The sequence below is a fragment of the Gavia stellata genome, chromosome 8 (assembly GCF_030936135.1).
Source record: "Gavia stellata isolate bGavSte3 chromosome 8, bGavSte3.hap2, whole genome shotgun sequence".
Taxonomy (NCBI): domain Eukaryota; kingdom Metazoa; phylum Chordata; class Aves; order Gaviiformes; family Gaviidae; genus Gavia; species Gavia stellata.
In genome coordinates this window covers 10,610,978-10,629,844 of record NC_082601.1, presented here as the reverse complement: position 1 = coordinate 10,629,844, position 18,867 = coordinate 10,610,978, and the positions used below count along the sequence as shown (strand labels likewise).

The 18,867-nt window shown below is 42.6% G+C and overlaps 1 protein-coding gene across 1 annotated transcript; it reads right to left on the bottom strand.

Moving 5' to 3' along the window:
• Nucleotides 1-4,487: 4,487 nt before the first annotated feature.
• On the bottom strand, nt 4,488-18,640 carry INSIG2 (insulin induced gene 2). Its single transcript, XM_059820134.1, has 6 exons — nt 18,622-18,640; nt 13,923-14,263; nt 10,862-10,986; nt 8,449-8,615; nt 7,925-8,024; nt 4,488-7,434 (listed from the first exon to the last, which is right to left on the bottom strand). The coding sequence occupies exons 2-6, from the start codon at nt 14,164-14,166 to the stop codon at nt 7,393-7,395; spliced, it is 678 nt and encodes a 225-aa protein (XP_059676117.1). The 5' UTR covers nt 14,167-14,263; nt 18,622-18,640; the 3' UTR covers nt 4,488-7,392.
• Nucleotides 18,641-18,867: the final 227 nt, after the last annotated feature.

The following is an 18,867-nucleotide window of genomic DNA, read 5'->3' as shown; positions in this document are numbered from 1 at the left end:
CACCAACATCCTCATTTACCACTGAGCTGATCCAGAATGGTGAAATCCAGTGGTTTTCAAATTCCAAGCAGCATTCCAAATCCAGGGACTTGGGGTTCAAAAAAGCACCTTAAAGTGGCACACATGGGTCTGAAAAACCAACTCTTCCTCTTGCCTTTAAGTATACTCCCATCGAGGTTAAGGTTTGGGTGCAAATGCAACTTGTGATCTCTCTCTCGGTCCCTTGGTACTTAAAAGGTGATTCTCCTTTATAAATTTACATTAAAAAAAAAATCAAAGAGCCAGTGTGTGTGTACTATACAAATACCATTGGTATTTGTCTTTGTGCTGGGCATTTTGACCTGGCATCTAAATCGAGCTCCCTTTTGCATCTAGCCAGCTTATCAAGTGACCCCTCGTCTCACTGCTCTTCACTGCCCCAGAGTTCATCCCCTGAACCAGTGCAACGACCAAAGTCTGCAGAACAAACCTGAAAAAATGTTTCCAGGAACGGGTACTCACTTTCTACCAGCTTCACTATTTCTTAACACTGCATTTCTACATTTCTTACTTACGTGATACTACATGTCTATCATTTCTTATACCACTTATCACCATAGTGGATACATCACTACATCGATTCATGTCCTTGAAACATCAGTCTTCAGGATCTTTCAATTCATCTTCTTCAAGCCACTACTCCAGCTGCATTTTTGCTTGTTACACTGATCTGAGGAAACTGGTTGGTAAACGGGGCCCGAAACCACACAAAGCAGTATTATTTCACTCTCTCCAGTTTAATCAGAACAGGCACAGGTCCAAACCAAATCCTCAGCTGAATTTCCTGCAAGCGAAATACTGGACAAAAAAAAAAAGCAAGATTGTGGCAAGCATTTATGACAACAAGCTCAGCAGCAGCCAACATTTTGCATTTGCATCATTGTTAATCTGATCTGCCAGATCTGATTCTTCCAAGTGAGTCCTCCTGAAGAGCTGATATACCATACAAAAAGCACACATTGTAGATCACAGAAAATGATGACAGTTTTCATCAGTGGCGAAAGAGAAGAGGGAAAGACAGATTCTGCAGCGTGCTCCTCTTACTTGTTGCACAGCGTAGAACTTTTTTTGGACCTGTATCACATTAGAGAAGGTGAGGTCTAAACAATTTCATCCCTTTGAAACACAGTGGGCCAAATTTGCGATGAGCATGAATTGCTGCATATCCACTGAAGTCGATGGAGCTACGCCAGTTCAGCTGAGAACTTGGCTTTGCATGTCAGTTCATTCAGCAATGATTGCACTTGACATGCAGCACAGAACAAGCATTTGTTTTTAAAAAGAAAACAGTGGAGTCTTTCAGTGCTAACCCAGCCTATAAATAGTCCTGGTTCCAAGAACGGGATTAACTGTCCTTAGCTCAGCCTCCTATGTATTTGTGCAAAGAAAGAGTAAGGAGGAGGAAAAAAGCATATTCTTCCTTCTTTGGCACACTGATGGTAGGTCTCACCACTCAAGATAAGAAATGATGGTCTGTAAAGCAGGGAAACTTTGGTTTTCATTAGAACCTGTAATTGATATATGCACTTAACGTCCTTACAGGGACTTTCACCCCCACCTGAACACCACGTAGTCACATCCCTCACCTTTACCTCACCATTACTAACCAAAGTTTCTCCCAAAGTTGAGAAGGACTGTGTCAATCTCAGATAGACATTCCTAAAGCCATTTTCCTGTGAATTCTCTGGTGGCATGGCCGGGCTTACCTCGGGCATTCCTAGTCCCTGAGGAAACAACTGGCACAGCTGGATTAGAGGAAAACAGACGAGCCAAAACATGCTCTGGTGATCATGGCCAATAGTGATGCCTTCGGAGAACAGCTGAAGATCAGAACAAGTCAACACAAATGCACTGCATCTGTAAGGCTCCCCTTCCTCTCTTGTTTTGAAACCCAGGATGAAATCAGAATGATCACTTATTGTCCTTTTCTTTCTTGCAATGTTATGCAAAATGCTGGAGCTTCTCCTTGCATAATTTCTAACCAGTAAATTAAATTGCAACCCTATTCCTCCCAGCTTTCTTTTTAGATCACACATTTTCCCTGAATAATTGCATGAAAAAGATCTTGCTTTGACGTTTGATTACCAAAAAAGTATTAAATATCTGAAACGTTGGTTTATCTCACGTAACACAAGGCATACACTGAACTAATCAGAGAACAGAAATAGCAGAATTATGTTGTGAATTCAGACAGCAATATATTTATAAACAGATTTTCTTTCAACAAATACTTTGCCATATTTGCTTAAAAGGCATAATTTCATGATTCCTACCAACAAAAAGCAGATGTTATGGCTATACCTGCGGACTTTGCTATTGTGAATACTCTGCAATGTGTGCACGTATCCCTGCCTAACTACAGTACAACAGGTCACTCCCTGCATAGGGATTTTAAATGCAGAAGTCAAAGCAGAACTGCTGCCAGTACAGAAAGCGAACCCTGTGAATTCGATCTGGGGACGTTGCAGCTTGTGCATCAGTGTCAGATGGCACACCGGACACCACTGAGCTCTCAGCCGGCTTGGCCTGGGGAAACTTAGTAGCAGCCCTTTCCCTTTGTATTCTTTCTTATTTGGGTATGTTGTTTCCTATCTGCTATAGTGCTGGGCAGGCTAAAAAACCAAAGTAAGCGTGAAAGCGCAACAGGAGCTGCTAAACTTCTGTGCTTCAGAAACGAAGAGCAAGAAAGGAAAACCTCAAGAAAATAAAAAACTACACTTCAACCCGGATTCGGGTCCAATCAGATCAAGAAATGACCCCTACCTCTTCCCCAGTGTGGCTTTTAAGCATTCAAAGCACAAACTCCCAGTACGCTGCCTGAAAAGCCCAGGCATAAAGTTTATCCTTTAATTTGAAGCTTTGTCATTTGACCAGGGGAGGTAATCAGGACAAGGCTCTGGACCATGCTGCTCAAAACATGACAACAGACACACCAAAATTCCAAGCTGGCTACATGAAGCAATTAAAGCAGTGTTTACTATTCCACGACAGTTAACATGTTGGACTGACCTTTCATTTACTGTTTAGTACCGAACATTAAGCTGCAAAATTACTCATGCTTTGCATTTAGTACTGGCATCAAAACTAACAGCATTAGCTAGCTATTCCCACAGCGAGACACACGTTCCCTCTGCCCAGCTGTGCATGTGCTTTTACAGGCATTGTATTTGATATTTAACATCACTTCCACAGGTTATATTTATCTATTACTATTAGGAATTATTGGTAACACTGCTCCAAAATGTAAAGAGCATATGCAAAATGTCCAGGGTGATGCAGCTGGTAAAATTACGTCCCTTCCTTACATGCTGGGAGAGATAAAAAGGGAAGGCTGGTGTATGCCCATAGGTCCCCGCAGCAGCCCCCAGCCAGATGGCAGAAGGGAAGTACAGAAGCTACAGAGGAAGTTTCTTTGTTTACTCTCCTATTAGCTGCTTTCAGCAGCCATGTTATAAGGGGAGACAGAAGATGCGTTTCGCGAGAGCCTGGCAGACCAGCGGTTGGAACATTCTTTCCAAAATGGGCAACTTTCCATTTGACACCCTCGGGCTGAACTTGAGCAGGAAGGGCCCGGAGTTTCCATTCCCCGGTGTGATGCTCTCACAGAGAAGCTACAGATGAAAGGGAGAGGTTAAGTCTCCAGCAAAGCATCTTTGCCAGTGTGCTTTTGACCGATCTTAGTGCCACGACTAGGTAAAATTACAGTTCTTTCTTTCCTTGGCTGTGAGTCCTCTGGTCAGACACTTGGCATGCCTGGGCCTCTGCATTTTAACTACAGAGTTCAGGGTTTTGGGTCACAGGTTGCCCCATCCAACACAAACACGGGTCTTCTCCATTCATAGCCTGCGCTCTGTCCAACTTTCACTTCTGTTGCCATCCTGCTGCGGGCACTGCGTCACAAATACTGATGAACCTCTCTCCCCACCCTTTCTTCACCTCTGCCCGGGGGCTTTTTCATAACACATTTCTAAACCTCTATTTGTTACATCTTTTTTGAGACAGAGTGATGGGCACTGCAAATGGACAGTCTGTGAATACCAGAATAACATTCAGTTCATATCCAGACCGGAACATTAATAAATACAAATATATTAAGGGATTCCCTGCCATTCATGGGGTTTTTTTCATACTCATAGCAGCTATTTATATCTAAATGTCTATTTTCTGTATTGCAACTGAAGTTACCTGGCTTATTTTCCCCCAGCTCAAATATTCCCATTGCAGATTCAAAAGGGCAAATTTTCAAAGGCTGCTCAGCATGCTAATTATGATAGAATTGCCACGGACTTGATCTTGCCTACTTCTTTTTCAGTATTTCTAGACAGATGTTTTGTGCAACCAATATGCCAACTCAATGGTCAAAATTATTACAAGATTGCTGATGGAAGGCAACTGAGTGTATTTAAAAAAAATCAGTATCATTTCTTAAAGAAAGAAGAAACCTATCAAACAAGGTTGTAATTGTATTTAATGCACATTTTGCTTTTAACAGCAATTTGCCAGTTTAAACAGCATAGACCTTACAATGCTTAATTAGTGAAGAGGTTATAGTGCTTATAAAGTTGTATCTAAAATATACCTTATTCATTCTCTATTGAACAACATTTTTAAGACAGTCTAATGTTATAATTACACGATATACAGTAGCAGCATGTTCACACCACTACAGTTAAGGCTGTGTCAGCATTCTCGTCATGAACCTTTTTCAGGGTTTGAACACATCAGCCATAAAATTACAATGCAGTTTGAAAAAATATGACATCCAAGATGTGAATCTTGTATTGACTTTAGTCAAATAAGAATAAAAATGATAAAACAAATACCATAAAGGACTCTACCCAAATTTATTTTGGATGATTGCTGCCTTTGCACAACATGCTAAAAATTTCCAAAATGAAATTTAAAAGAAGTTAGTGGACAGCACAGTCTAATCAGCTTTAGATGAATCCGAGTGCAAAGTGTTGTAAAGTGGGTGCCACAGACACACAATAACCACTTCTCACATACTGCACATTTTAACATACACAAGGCTTTTTCTGTGTAAATATTTAGACTGGCAGGTAAAAGCAGTTCTACCACCAAGTGAATTACAAAAACTACTCCTCTCCAGTTGTATACACTTATTGGTCACGATGAAAGTAAATTGTTTACCAAGTCAGCACACTGGCTACTGAGGCACCAAGTGATTCCCTACAGTTAGGATAAGAAACATCTGATTTTTTATGCCATTCGTGCCCTGGTAATTCAAGAGGGACTCATCATGCTACCCACCAAGCTGAAGCCATTTGTTTAAGTAAAGAAGGCGGATGAGGCCAAATACTGTATGGAAAGGGACCCAACAGCTTCTTCAGTGAAATGCCAGAGCCAGAGCCCACGTAAGGAAACTCCACCCTTAGTTCATGCCCTAACAGTTTCTTGGTTTTATTAGTAAAATGCTTCTTATTGCCATATGGTTTGATTAAAAGAAAATCTCTAGTCAGGGATCTACTTAAACATGTTCTACCTCTGCTTAAAGCAAAGCGTATCTGTAAGTGCTTTCCTGAAACATTACCCAATGAAAGCGTGCTTCAGGTGTTGAATTGTCATGGAACCAGGATAAGCTGATGAAACTTCGTGGAGCTGCAGAACCAAGCTCTTTATACATCATTTACTTATTTTTACACTTCCCCATTCAAGAAATTTTCCTTTTGTGACCACCTCACAACACTTTTGGAAGCACTCCCTTGCATGCTTTTCAGACTTAGAGATAAGCATATAAGACTGAAAAAGAGTTGCCTATTTCAAGCTTCGTGTACAATACATACACACATTTATTAATAAAAACTTGTCTAAACATCTATTTGTTCTTTGGACCAACTCCAGCCTCCCTAGGTGACTGTAACATGTCTTATAAACCTTTCATGGAAGATTTAAAAAAATAGTACTTCAAGACAAAAAAGGAAACAAATACATTAAAACATCATCAACACAGAGACAGAAGGGGGAAAACAAAGTTGAGACATCCCATGCGAAATTCACTGCTGGCACAGGTTAGCAGTGTCCTCTTGAAGTCTACTTGCTGCCTTCTTATGCAAGTTCTTTTACCTCATGGTCTTAAAAGGGAGCTGCAAAGCCAAGAGGAAATTCCACGTATGCCCCCAAAAATGGGTCACACACTAAAATCCTTCTTCTTAAGAAGAGACCAGATTAGCACACAGCCTATTTCAGCTCCCTGTCCTATCAGACTTTCTGTGCACAGGCACCTGTAAAACAGGGGTAACAGTATTTCTCCACCTCAGAAGATTGCTATGAGAACAAATGCATTGATGGTTGCCTGGACCATAGTCACAGCAGTAAGGGCTACATCAGTACCTAAAATACAGCCTTGCCTCCTTCTGCCGATCCCTGCAAACAGAGCAGGTAGCAGACAAGAACTATCAGGAGTAACATTGGTAATGGAGGGTTTTATGACACTATATGGTAGTGGCAGATTTAGTTCAGCATAATTAAGTTTTGCAATAAAAACTCCCTAAGATTTTTTTTTCATAAGGGATCAACACAAGTCAGCTTAAGGGATTGTACAAGAATGACCCAAATTGTATCCTGTTACTCAACAAGTAGTTTCGGAATCTGTCCACATCTGATGATGGTCCACGTAAATTCATATACAAACATGTATACTGGTTGTACCAGGGGAAAAAATAGCAAATAATTTCCAGCTTCAGTTTCCATTTCTGTATTCTGCAATACTGGGCATGTACCACAGACAAATTAAATGCTACAGCAATAACCCATACAATCCGTATTAAGTTTCCTCACCGGTGATGTGAGTAAGAAGAATGATACAGTGTGTTAATAGGTAGAAATCAGTTACTTATTGCATCAAAGCTCACCTGTAAACCATGAATTTCATAAAGATATTACAGGCTATCATCATGGAAAGAGAGTATCTTCATTCCTAAATCTGAATCCCCTGTCTTTCACTGAGCTATTAAGAACAAATTCCTCAAAACTTTCAAGATAAAGTGAAGCAGAAGTTTCAGCTACCGAAACGTAGTGCAAAGGTTCAGTTTGGCACTGCAACATTACGGACAGACAAGAACTTATGGTAAACTCAGTTTAGATTTGGAAAAAAAGAATCCTATAATTGAACCAATATTGTCAAATGTATTGCATACTATTGTAACTTCACAGTAATCAAAATCAGACATCAAGGTTTCTATAGAAGCAGCAATCACAGATTGCAGTAAAGTATACCACTCAAGGGGAAAAAAAAATTGCATTTTGGCAATTTCAAAGTCAAGTGTTCCTTATGCTCCTCCGACAGTCATTTGTCAGGTATTTTCCTGTTTAAAAGGTGCATATGGTTTCTCCTCAGTCCTCGTGAGACTTCTCTGCAATGACTTTGCATTCATACTGAAAAACAGAAGTTGACACAATTAGTAATAATAGTTTACATAACTAAGGAAAAAGACTGCTATGAGATGGATTTTTCTACGAAACAGATGATAAAATAGCTTAGCTTACACTTCACCCAGATAAGTTTGGTCTCCCTAAGTTCTGTGCACACACTGTTGGCTGCAATTTCTGTCTCCTTGAGCAGCAGAAAGAGCAGTTCAGACTTAGGGGATGGCCTGACTTCTCCCCAAACACAGGAGCTCTTATTTAGCTCCTATCCCTGAAAGGAGTAAAAGTAGGCAACTGAGAGTGTACAGAGCAAAGTCATAGGCTGTGCTCTGAGTTACAGTACTAACAGCTAATTAACTACATCAGAAAGCAATGATTACTGATTTTTACCTTACTCCACATCCACAAGTCAAATAGCTGGTTGGTATATATGAAGGAAGGAATGACAGGTAGATTAAAACTTTACTAGAAGGCAGTCAACCCTCCCCCCTAAACTTACCATTGCCAGCTGCCTGCCAATATTGCCCATAGTTATGCCACCTGCAAAAAATATACATGGCAACCAGGAACGAACATAAAGGAAATCTGGAGACGTGTATCTGGAAAAGAACGCACATTTTTGAGCTCAACATTGTGCAATACATAGAGTCCTCCAATACATGAGACAAATCCACAAATTTAAATATTAGGACATTTCAACTAAAAAAGACATGTATTATTGAAATTTAATTACTTGCAGCAAATAACAAAGAAAGATTCTTATTGATTATAATCCCATTTGTTCAACTAAAAAAAGTAAGTTACATTGTTAAGGTAGCATTTTTATTGAGATAAGCAACTTCCAACTAGGAGTCTCACTTACAAACACATAAAGTGGACTGTTCATGAGAGCTTTTATGTCACACTCAAAATTAAGTGCTGGCAGCTTTGGAAATCATGTCAAATTCTACCCTTTCAGTTATTCTAATTTTATGTTACAGCTTCAGGAGACTATCATTTAATGTTAAAGGAGTAAATACTTACTGATAAACTCCATTGTAGACCAGAAGTTGTGACACCAATGTGGCCAGGAAAGCAATTCCTACTCCAAGACCAAAGCCACTGCGTGATCTATCAAATGTCCACCACAGTCCAATTGACAGGGCTGCTAATGTGAGAGACAACTGGATATTGTTGGCAAAATCTACTTTCTGTGTTGATTGTTAAGGACAAGCTTGGAAATATCATATACAAGTCTAAAGCAGTTTTCTTCATTCTGTTTATCGTATTTTGACATAACAGAAAAGAATACCATAAAAAATACAGCACTAGCAGTATCAGCTATAAGGAAATAAGCCTTGTAAGTGTTGCCAATACATCAGGAAACTAAAAACTTACAACACTTCTTCACAATTTTAGGGTCTTAGCACTGTACAAGAGTGAAGACACTAAACACCTACCAGATAATGTAGGCATTTTATACAGACATACAATGCACGTTACTGTTCAGAGTAAGGACATCTCATCTTTACCTGGTCCTTTGTTACACTAAGCATGAAATCTTAAATCTAGCATTAGACGCCTCTAAACGACAAGGATTTACTGAAAAAGGTCACTCTTACTTAATTTTGTTTCATGTACATGCTAGTTTACATTCTGCTAAACATAAAAAATGTTAATGTTTTCTATAAAACAAAATATACATAATATTACTGTGAAAGTATTCATGTAAACTAGTATTGAAAATCAGTTTTGTCAACTGTGTGATAGAAGTGTGAAGTCACTCCAGATATCTTTAGTGTTTCACATTCTTCAGAATGTTTTGGAAATACTAACTCATCCTCACTACTCCTGTCCAAACCAGATTATTAAAAAGGAGGCTGTCAAGTTTCATAAGCCTGAGAGCAAATTTATGGGATGACAACATAAAAACACTGCCCTATTTTCTCACAAAGACCTGGAGAGAGACCTAAAGGAAATGAGAAAGAAGTTCAACTAACTGAAATAAATAATTACAGGATAAAAAATCAATAGCAGCAGAAAAAAATGTCAAACAAGACCAAAAACCACACCAAAGACGGTAACGTGCAGAACTGGTAATAAGCTGACAAGAAAGCAGTCTGGAGAGCTGTCAAGGAGTAAATACAGTCAGTACATTAATGACGTCCTGGAATATGTGTAACAGCTGTTAGAAAACTGCAAGAAGGTTTGCTGTAAATAATCTGACCCATGCAGAGAGAAGCTGTCAATTCTCTTGTATTTCTTAAAGGCAGCAAAGTTGCATGCGCTTACACAGCGGGTACAGTCCAGGTCAGTGAGAACCACAGGACCAGATTAATGCATCTTTGGCAAGGAGAGCAAGGCTTGTGAGGGACAGTGGGAATGACTCTGAACCTTGGCAGCTCCAGCTCATCCGGCCATACTGGATAGGATGGCTGATGGGAACAAAACCAAACAACAACAAAACCCATCTGAGGGCAAAGCCACCTCAGTAAGAATTAAGCCAGCTCTCACATCTTTCCCTTAACTTGCCCTCTTTTCCTGGAAATGAGGAGATTCAGTAGCATGCAAATCAGAACTTCTTAGCACAGTTTCTACAAACTGTGTTGGCACTGGCACTGAAGGAGATGAGAGTTCCAGAGATGATCAGATTCCTTTCTAATTAGTTTACAAGAACCCAATTTTCACAGACAGATCCTGGTTTTACCTGACAGAGGCAGCACTAGGCATGACTACACAAAACCACTAAGACTCACAGCACTACCAGTAAGGTGTGTCACTCCATGTGAAAAACACCCTGTCACCCAGCATGGCCCCAGCTGCTTCAGAAGGAAGGGACGCCAGTTTTGAGCATGCTTGTGCAAGGATGTATCTAAATAGCTACACAGTTAGGAGGAGTACAATCTACTGCAACACGCTGACTGACTTCTAATTGCTCTTACTGAAAGATCACAGGAATGGTAACTACTCTCTCAGCATCAAGGCATCATTTGCAGAATGGGGTAACAATGCTTACTTGCTTTGTGTAGTCCTGGGTATTACCTGGTCCTGAGTTCTCCCCATTCTTTGCAAAGTGCATGTGCTTCACTGATGACTTCAAGACTGGGCCTCAACCTCTTACTACAGTATTAAAAGGACATCAACCCTTGGAATGTCTTAAAGTACTTTTCTGTAATACCTAACAAATAAATATTTCCCTGCACTTACTTTAATTATTCAAAGAAAATAAAGACTATAAGACAAAGCCCAATACTGAGACATTTCTGATGAAAAGATTTTTCAGAATGAAAAGACGTGAGACTTATCACCTCCAATACTGCTACGACAGTTTAACACTAACATGAGTTCTGCATTTCCCTTGCAAAAATACTGCATGTTATATCTTTACCAAAAATTCACCATGACTGCCTATGTGAGATTTGTTTTAGTGGAAACCCATTTGTTGAATATAGGATACAGCACTGGCATGATTTATTCCCACAAAGACAGCTACACATCGCATTACACTGGACCATTCTCTCTTAAATTTATGTGGCTCTCCCAGATGTCTGTCCATGCACGGGTACAATAACCCAATCACAGCTGTGGAGACAGGAAAGAAAAAAGGCACAGAAGTTAAAGCACTGGCAATATTTAACTAAAATAAAGACTATCTAGACTTTGACAATTATTGTGACTACCAAAACAGATCTTTTAAGGATAAATAGTACAAAACATACATTGTAAAAGAAAAGGAATTTCAAACAATTTCATTATTTTAAAAAGCCCTGTAAAACTTCAGCAGCATCTTCAACCACTGCAGCAGTGACCTGGCAAAAGTAGCAAAACAGAGACGATTTGAACTAGGGGCAGAGGATGAAAGAGCTCTGCACCCTACCAAAATCTACAGTCTCACACTACAGTTCAAAAAGAGCAGTAATAGCTTTCAGGCTGGCACTTTTGGAAATCCCACATATCGAACATACATGTTTAAATAACTGCAGAACAAACACACCACAGTAAGGGCAGAGTGTGGTTTATAACACCAATGTTTTGTGTCTTCTTTTGTTGTTGTTACAAGCAGGCTTTGTTTGGATAATGTTTTTCTCTTCTTCAGTGCTACTATAAAGGCTCACACAGAAGAGGGAAAGCCAAAAGCCTACAGTAGCTTTTGAATACAGAAAGCAAACAGGACTTTCAACCCCAGGGAACTGCTACGCTCTTTGAACATTTTTTCATAAATGTGTTCTCTACTGCATTTGCAGCTAAAAAGACTGTTACCAACACAGCTGAGGAATAACACCAGTGCTTAATGTTAAACTGGTGCTGCGGGGGGGGGGCAGAGCCTGAGTCATCAGTACCGACACCAGTGCCCTCAGTCTCACATGCTGTTGGAGGTATGTTATGGCAAATGCTCTTTATGCTGCCGAAGAGGAAACTGATCTCCAGGATTCAGGAAAATAAATCACCAGTAAAGCTGGAGATAAAAAAAAAAAAACCCTGAGCAATTTTCTTGCCAAAGGCATTGGGCCAAACTGATGACTAATAACAGTGACAGATGAAAGGACTTCTCTGCAAGCAGCCTCGATCACCACTGATTATAAATATGCAAAATACCTTTATTCCGTTCATAATAATAAACCATACTGCAGACAAATGTTCATGCCAATTCCAGGAAGGCTGTGCAAGTACAAACGGTAAGAAAATGGGTGAATTATCAGCATTTACCACAGAAGTTCCCTGTATGTACACTAGCAGAGAAGATAAGGAAAGAAAACGGAGAAGAAAAGACTGATAATGAAAAAGAAAATTTGAACACCTCAACAGGGCTCACCTGCTGGGAAAAACCAATTAATGCAGCAGTATCTTTAAATCAGGTGGCTTAAAATCAAGTAGTGCAAATGCCTAGCAGGTGACTGACTACACTTTACAAGCCATATCCAGTCTTTCCATCAAAACCGCCAACCCATCAGCACCAGAATGGCCCACAAGGTTCTTCTGAGATGGTGACAAGATCTAGCCTTCATGACTTCCCCATATGCAGCTGCAGACAGTGTTCTCAGACGACCCAAGAGAGCACAAGGTGCAGCTTGATGAAAACCGTTGACAGTGCAAACATTACAGTGAACACTGCAAACTTTATGTGTTGCTGCTGCAAGGTGGGATTCTGTCATTTCAACCCCCACAACTCCATATATGAAAGATCAAACCTTTACCAGACATGTTTGTCAAGACAGTTTAAAGTATAAAAGAAAAATGCAGCAAATGCAGGATACAAACCAAAAACTTACCAACAATCTCAGCAAGAAAACATAAAGAGGACTAAGACAACTAGCAGATAAAGCAGGTATGTAACTGCCACCATAACATGCCAAATGCATTTCCACAGAACAAAACTGACGTATTCAGAGAGACATTTGGGGGGTTTCCTTTTACACCAAGCTCCTCTATGACATCTGGGGTGTAGTATTTCAACAAGGTATCAAAAAGAACGCAATTGGATGACTAGGGTAAAAATAGACTTTAATATTATCATTAGTAAAACAGCGATGCCAATTCAAAAGCTAGTTCATTGACTCATATTAATACCCGGAAACGTGAGCTTCTCCATCTTATTAAAACTGACCTCTAGGAAGATACCGCCTTTACTGTAAAGGTTCGCTAAAGCAGAATCCTCCAGTACTGGTTGCTGAGAATACTCCCTTAGTAAAGCGTAAAACTGACCCATGGGATCAGTGATCTTCAGAGTCAAGTTGAAAGCCAAATTCCATCAGGCTTGTAACACGGAATACGCCATGATACTTGAAGATGAAAGAAGAGGAAAAAGGGATATTTCTTACTACCTGCAGTAGACATCTCACTTAAACTAGCTAAACAGGCAAAAGCCTCAACTCCCTACGTGGTCATGGGAGAAATGGAGCATGTTCACATCATCCAACTTGATACATGAATCTAACTGAGGTGCTCTGTTCCGCAACTTGCCTCTGCAACCGCAAACTGTGGGCCTGGCCTCAACTACCTGAGACACAGTCAGGTCTCCCAGCTTTATGGAGCTAAAGCAATGCCTCAAACTGGAACGAGGAACAAATGGAAAGCTGGACCACAAAAGGGAGCATTACTCAGGGGGGTTTGCTGCGCTCAAAACAAGGTACTGTGTGCTGCACCATCTTGACATTTCCAAGGTATTTTCAAGGGTGGTCTGTAGAGCACACTCCTGTAATCCAGCCTCAAGGTTACAAGCGGCGCCACCTTCTAAAGTCTGTTAAACTTGTACTCTAACCCGGCAGAAAAAGCAAAGGTTATGCTCTGCCAGCAATATTACAGTAAAACAAGTTAGCAGAACAACAATTTCTGGACACATGAATGCATATTTGTGTATACACAGGGAGATCAGAAGGATAGTAATAGCTCGAAAAGGGTAGTGATGCTGGAAGAGAAATTTTTATCTTCCACACCTTTCATATAGTTTTTTGCAACTATGTAACTCCCTATCCACCCCTTCATCTCCATGCCAGGCATACGTACATGACTGAACTTACCTGACGCTGTGCCACAGCAAGGTGGTACCCACCAAGCTGAGGAGAAGATGCTTGTAATCACATCAGGGGGGAAGAGAGTAACGTTTCTCTGGATCTGAAGCAAGTTTAATACTAATGCAAGAAATACGCCAATAAAAAACAGCACTATACCACGAATTACCAAATTCATGCCACGACTGGTTACAGATGAAATGTATGGGCCACACTTTTTTGGTAAGGTTGGCATTGCATCATTTTCTGCCATGACTTCTTATGTTCTCAGAGACATCCAACAGGCTGACTGAGGAGGATTCACTTGCAATCAGTATTTTGACTCTCCTCAATTAGGAGATACCCAAACCCTGAAAAATAAAAAAAGAAAAAAAGGGTGAAAAATGCAGATACAAGAAACATTAAATATATTTCTCTTAAATAAATCTGAGATTAGGTTAAAAAATATGGCCATTATATTTTTCTGAATTTTCTGAGGAAGCAATTAGTCATTTGAGAGCAGAATCAACCACAGCTGCAAAAATGCCATACAAAGAAAACAGGTTTTACAAACAGCTTTGTCTACTAGGAGACAGAGGAGGAGGAAACATGTGGGATGGGACAGCTAGGAATGTGAAAACCCAGAGAAGAGGTGAAGAAATGAAACCCATATCAGATAGAAGAAAGGCTTGCTTTGCAGTAACAATAAATTGTTTTTCTCCCCTCCTTTAAGCAACAACTGGAGATTATGTAATTCAGAAGCAAGTAAACACATCCCTTAGTTTCAAGTCAGCCACAGAGGTTCACAGATCTCTCTTCTTGAGGAGATGCCAGAAAACATTTCGCAACTGGAAAGTGAAATCTGAGAAATATTTTTCAGGATGGAGTTAGAATTTCAGCAATCCCGCAGCGCATCCATTTTCATAACCCCAGATAAGAACCAACAACTCATCAAACCAGAGAAATAATCTCAATACAGAGAAATATTTATCTAAGTAACACACTTTTGGTGAAAACTGCCATACATTATTACAAACTGTAACTGTAACCAGGCAGAAAAGAACCTGAGAGTGAAGGGAAAACGAGGGCCCCCTGCCCGTGCACTAGGTAGCATCCTACATGAGTAACTCTGCCAGCACTACAGGAATGGCACAGTTCCCATCCCAATCACTCTTTTTAAAAAAACCTGTCCATCAAGAGTCTTGTTACACATGGATTCAGTGCCACATTCATGTATAACAACAATTTTGATTGACAGCTTAGCCACCTGGAACTTAAGAAAAAAAGCTCTGACATTGTTTATAAATTTGAAACTGCCAACTGGTGGCAGCTTTTGTTAACTCTTACTTACGGCCACGTGGGCACAAGGGGAGCCAAACCAGCACACCCGTTCCCCTTCCACCCGGATTCAGCAGATCCGGAGGAAGCTCTCTGAAAACGCGGCAGTAGCGCAGAGGACGCAGCATTCACTTTTGTTGATTGAAAGCCAAAAGGGAAGTTAAATACATCCAGGCTAGTTAAGACACTACAGGTAACTCCACAGAAGACGCGATGCCACACTGCACCATCCTCCACCGCTCAGAAAAAGTTCCAAGAGGCAAAACAAAACAAGAAGTTCTGATCACATGTAACTTCCTGCTGGCAATTCGGGGAGGCAGCATAGTCCTCTTAAGAACACAGGGTCTCTTCTACACAGCCAATTCTCCATGTTATTTGCAATCATGAACACGTCTGGGGGGGGAGGCGGGAGGAAGAGGGCGACCGCGGTGTCTGGCTTCTCAGTCAGCTTCCTGGCTCACACTGAACACTGAGATGTCTACATCAAGGCTGGCACTGGCACTGCAACGCACTTCCCTCAAGCAAGAAGGAGGTGCTCCAGATTTTGTTTTCCCTCCGCCGGATGGCACCGCAGTGGAGCTTGGATAATACATTTAGCCTCCAGGAAAGACAGCACAGAGTCACAACTACATCACTATTTCAGCTGAGAGTCTCCCCTGTCCCTGGGGGCTTTGCCCACCAGGCGATCACAGGAATTCACAGGATTTACAGGAGTCTTTTCAATACACGGCATTGGAGACTGTAGGTCCCAATTACAAACCGCAGGAGGAATACCATACCTCATGGGGGCTTTTAAACTGTTATGTCCATTCCTAGCTTTAGCTTGCCTAGGAGAACAAGGTAAACTCTTGACTCTCCACTTACTTCACCATCCCAACAGCTCTTGGCACTTCCTGAAGTCTGCACATCCTTTTTGCCTTTTTAAATCCATGACCAAATCTGAGGCATACAATCCCAGGTTCGGCTTTCACAGCTTTGTACAAGAAAGTTCGCACTCTTCTGTCTCTCTTTAGATGAGCTCATCTGCTGCACACCAAGGATCACAATTTCTTCTTTCACTGTCATAAAGCGGTTGCACACATCCTGTGATCCATTACTACATTCAAGTCTCTCTTCTTTCCTGTTACTGAACTCCTTGTTCTTTGGTACTGGCCCCAAACCTTGCACGCTGAATTTCAGCCCATAGGTATTATTTACTCTGACACTCAACGTCACTCCATTTTTCCTGTAGGATATCTCGGTCTTCTTCGGCCCTGCAAACGGTTCCCAGCTTTGGGTCATCAAACGTCATTACTGCATGCTATTTTGTGTACCAAGGTCATCAACTAAAATACTGAGCAAGATCAGTCCAAGTCCCTGTCTTTGGTTAAATCTATTAATAATTTCCCTGCAGCCATTATTTTCCCATTTTATACCATCTTTTGCTATCTCCCTCTAACAAGACTCTGCTTCTTCTAATTCTTCAAATATAATAATCTCTAGCTTAATTAAGAATCATCAACTGTCCCATATGGCAATACTGATGTAAACACCAAACAAATCTTACTTTTTTTTTCCTAGACATGCTGATGATCAAATAAAAGTCCAATTTTATTCTGTCATAAACCAGTTTCAGAACGTAAAACCTGCATTTACCCAATTTCCATTTATTTAACACATCATTCATCAAATATATGCTATTTAATTGTGAAGGCTTATCAAAATCTAACAGGACCGTGCGACGCAAGGAAATCGCTTACTGCTTTTATACAACCACTGCAGCTGCAAGTCATTCAAGGCACCAGCAACAGATTTTTACTATGAGGTAAACAGCCTGACCACTGCAAGGGCACTTGGGTGGGTACACGTCAGGGAATGCTTATAACAAGTAATGGAAGGTCCCAAATTAGCATGATGCAGTAGTTTCCATCTTGTTTTCTCACTGTACACATATTGATCCTATTTGTTTTATCCCAGTTTCCAAATTTTCCCTGCTCATTGGCTCTGAGACAGAGCAATGGGGGAATAGAGCAAGGTGACCAATACTCATGTAAAGATTCTCCAGTGCCTCGGACAGTCTGGGTTCACGGTGCTCAGGCATAGCAAAGGTATTTACTATCGTCACCTTTCACAAAAAAAAAGAAATTAAGATCTCTAAAGAAGACATCACCTCCTTCTCCTGGACTGGGAGGCTAGGGTGCCTGCAGGTAGATGAGACGATGCCTCTCTCCTTTTAAGCCTTGTATTTTACTGAGGGTTTCCACTCAGATAGGAAGAGTTCACATATTGAACCAACACTACTGCTGAGCCTTCGTCTCTTGGGAATACACATTCAAAACTGTAACACCACACTGCAAGCTACAGGCTTGGCACTGCCACAAAGTCTCAGCTGCACTTTCCCTCCTCGGTGGCACACGGCTTCAACCCAAGCTTGTTAACAGAGCATGTGAGAGCATTATATAGGATTCGCAAGGCAACCACACGATGTCAGGCATTGCAAAAAAGTTAACAAGTAAATTATCACCCTGCACATTTTCAAAACACTTAGTCACTTAACTGTCTTCTAATTAGAAGATCTGTCCTGCAAGTGCTCCCCAATGCTCCCTTCATGCTTACAAAGAGCCTTCTGCTGTGTGCGATTCACAACTTCTTACACGATACAGACACATTAGAAACAACGCAGTGTAGCGGAGGCCAAGAAAGAGAAGATTTATTTAAGCAACACCGCGCAGGAGATGGCAAAAATGGTGACAATGACAAGAAACCATCTGTCATCCGCGAGGCAACGCCAAAAGCAAACCACCCCCTTTCTCCGTGCACCCGGCTCGGCGGCTCTCCCGGCTCGGCCTGCTCCGCATGCCCCGGGCCTGAGGGGTCCTATCAGCCTGGGCATCAAGCCGGCCGCTTCGGGCCAGCGTTAGCGCCTCCAGCCCAGGCTGGGCCCATTAAGCAACGCCCGCGGACGGGCCGCGGGCCCGGCGCGCAGGGCCCAGCCCGCAGGCAGCCATCCCCGCCCCGCCTGCCCGGGGGGAGCCTCGCCAGGCAGCAGATTTAACCGCTGCCGGGGGGGGGAACGGCTCCCGCCGTCCTCTCCCTCTCTCACCCGCTGCACACGGGCATGGCGGGCACCCGCCGCGGCCCTCCCGGCACAGGCAGCCGGGCCGCCCACCGCTTGCGCCGCGTCCCCAGCAGCCCGGCCGCGGCGGGGCCCGGCGCCATCCCCACCCCGAGACAGGGCTCCGGCGCTGCCGGGGGCTCGGCCGCCCGCGGGGAGGACGGGGCCGCGGGGCGCCGCTGCCCGCCCGGCCCGGCCCGGCCCCCGCGCCTCACAGAGCCGCTGCCCGCCCCCACGCCCCCTGCGCCGGCCCACCCGTCCCCTCGGCGCGGCAGCCGCCGCAGCCCCAGGACTCACTCGGCCTCCGCCATCTTCTCCCTCCCCGCGCCAGTCCCCGCCCCGCGCAGCCTCCGCAGCGCCCTGCCGAGCAGCTGACGGGAGCGGCGGCGGGGCGGGCTGGGCGCGGAGCGGGGCCTGGGCGGCCGTGAGGGCCGGCGGGCCCGTGGGGGAGCGGCCGTCTGCCTCCAGGCCGGCCCTGCCCTCGGGAGCCCCGCCGCGGGGCGAATGGGCGCTCAAAGGTGCTGGTCAAAAGCAGCGTGCGTG

Excerpts from the sequence above, each read along its gene's own strand:
- INSIG2 (XM_059820134.1), bottom strand. The coding sequence starts at position 14,166 with ATGGCAGAAAATGATGCAATGCCAACCTTACCAAAAAAGTGTGGCCCA. Across the intron at positions 10,987-13,922 it reads TTGCTGTGGCACAGCGTCAG|CTGTGATTGGGTTATTGTAC; the intron begins GTAAGTTCAGTC and ends CTGTCTCCACAG. Across the intron at positions 8,025-8,448 it reads GTCTACAATGGAGTTTATCA|ATACACGTCTCCAGATTTCC; the intron begins GTAAGTATTTAC and ends GTTCTTTTCCAG.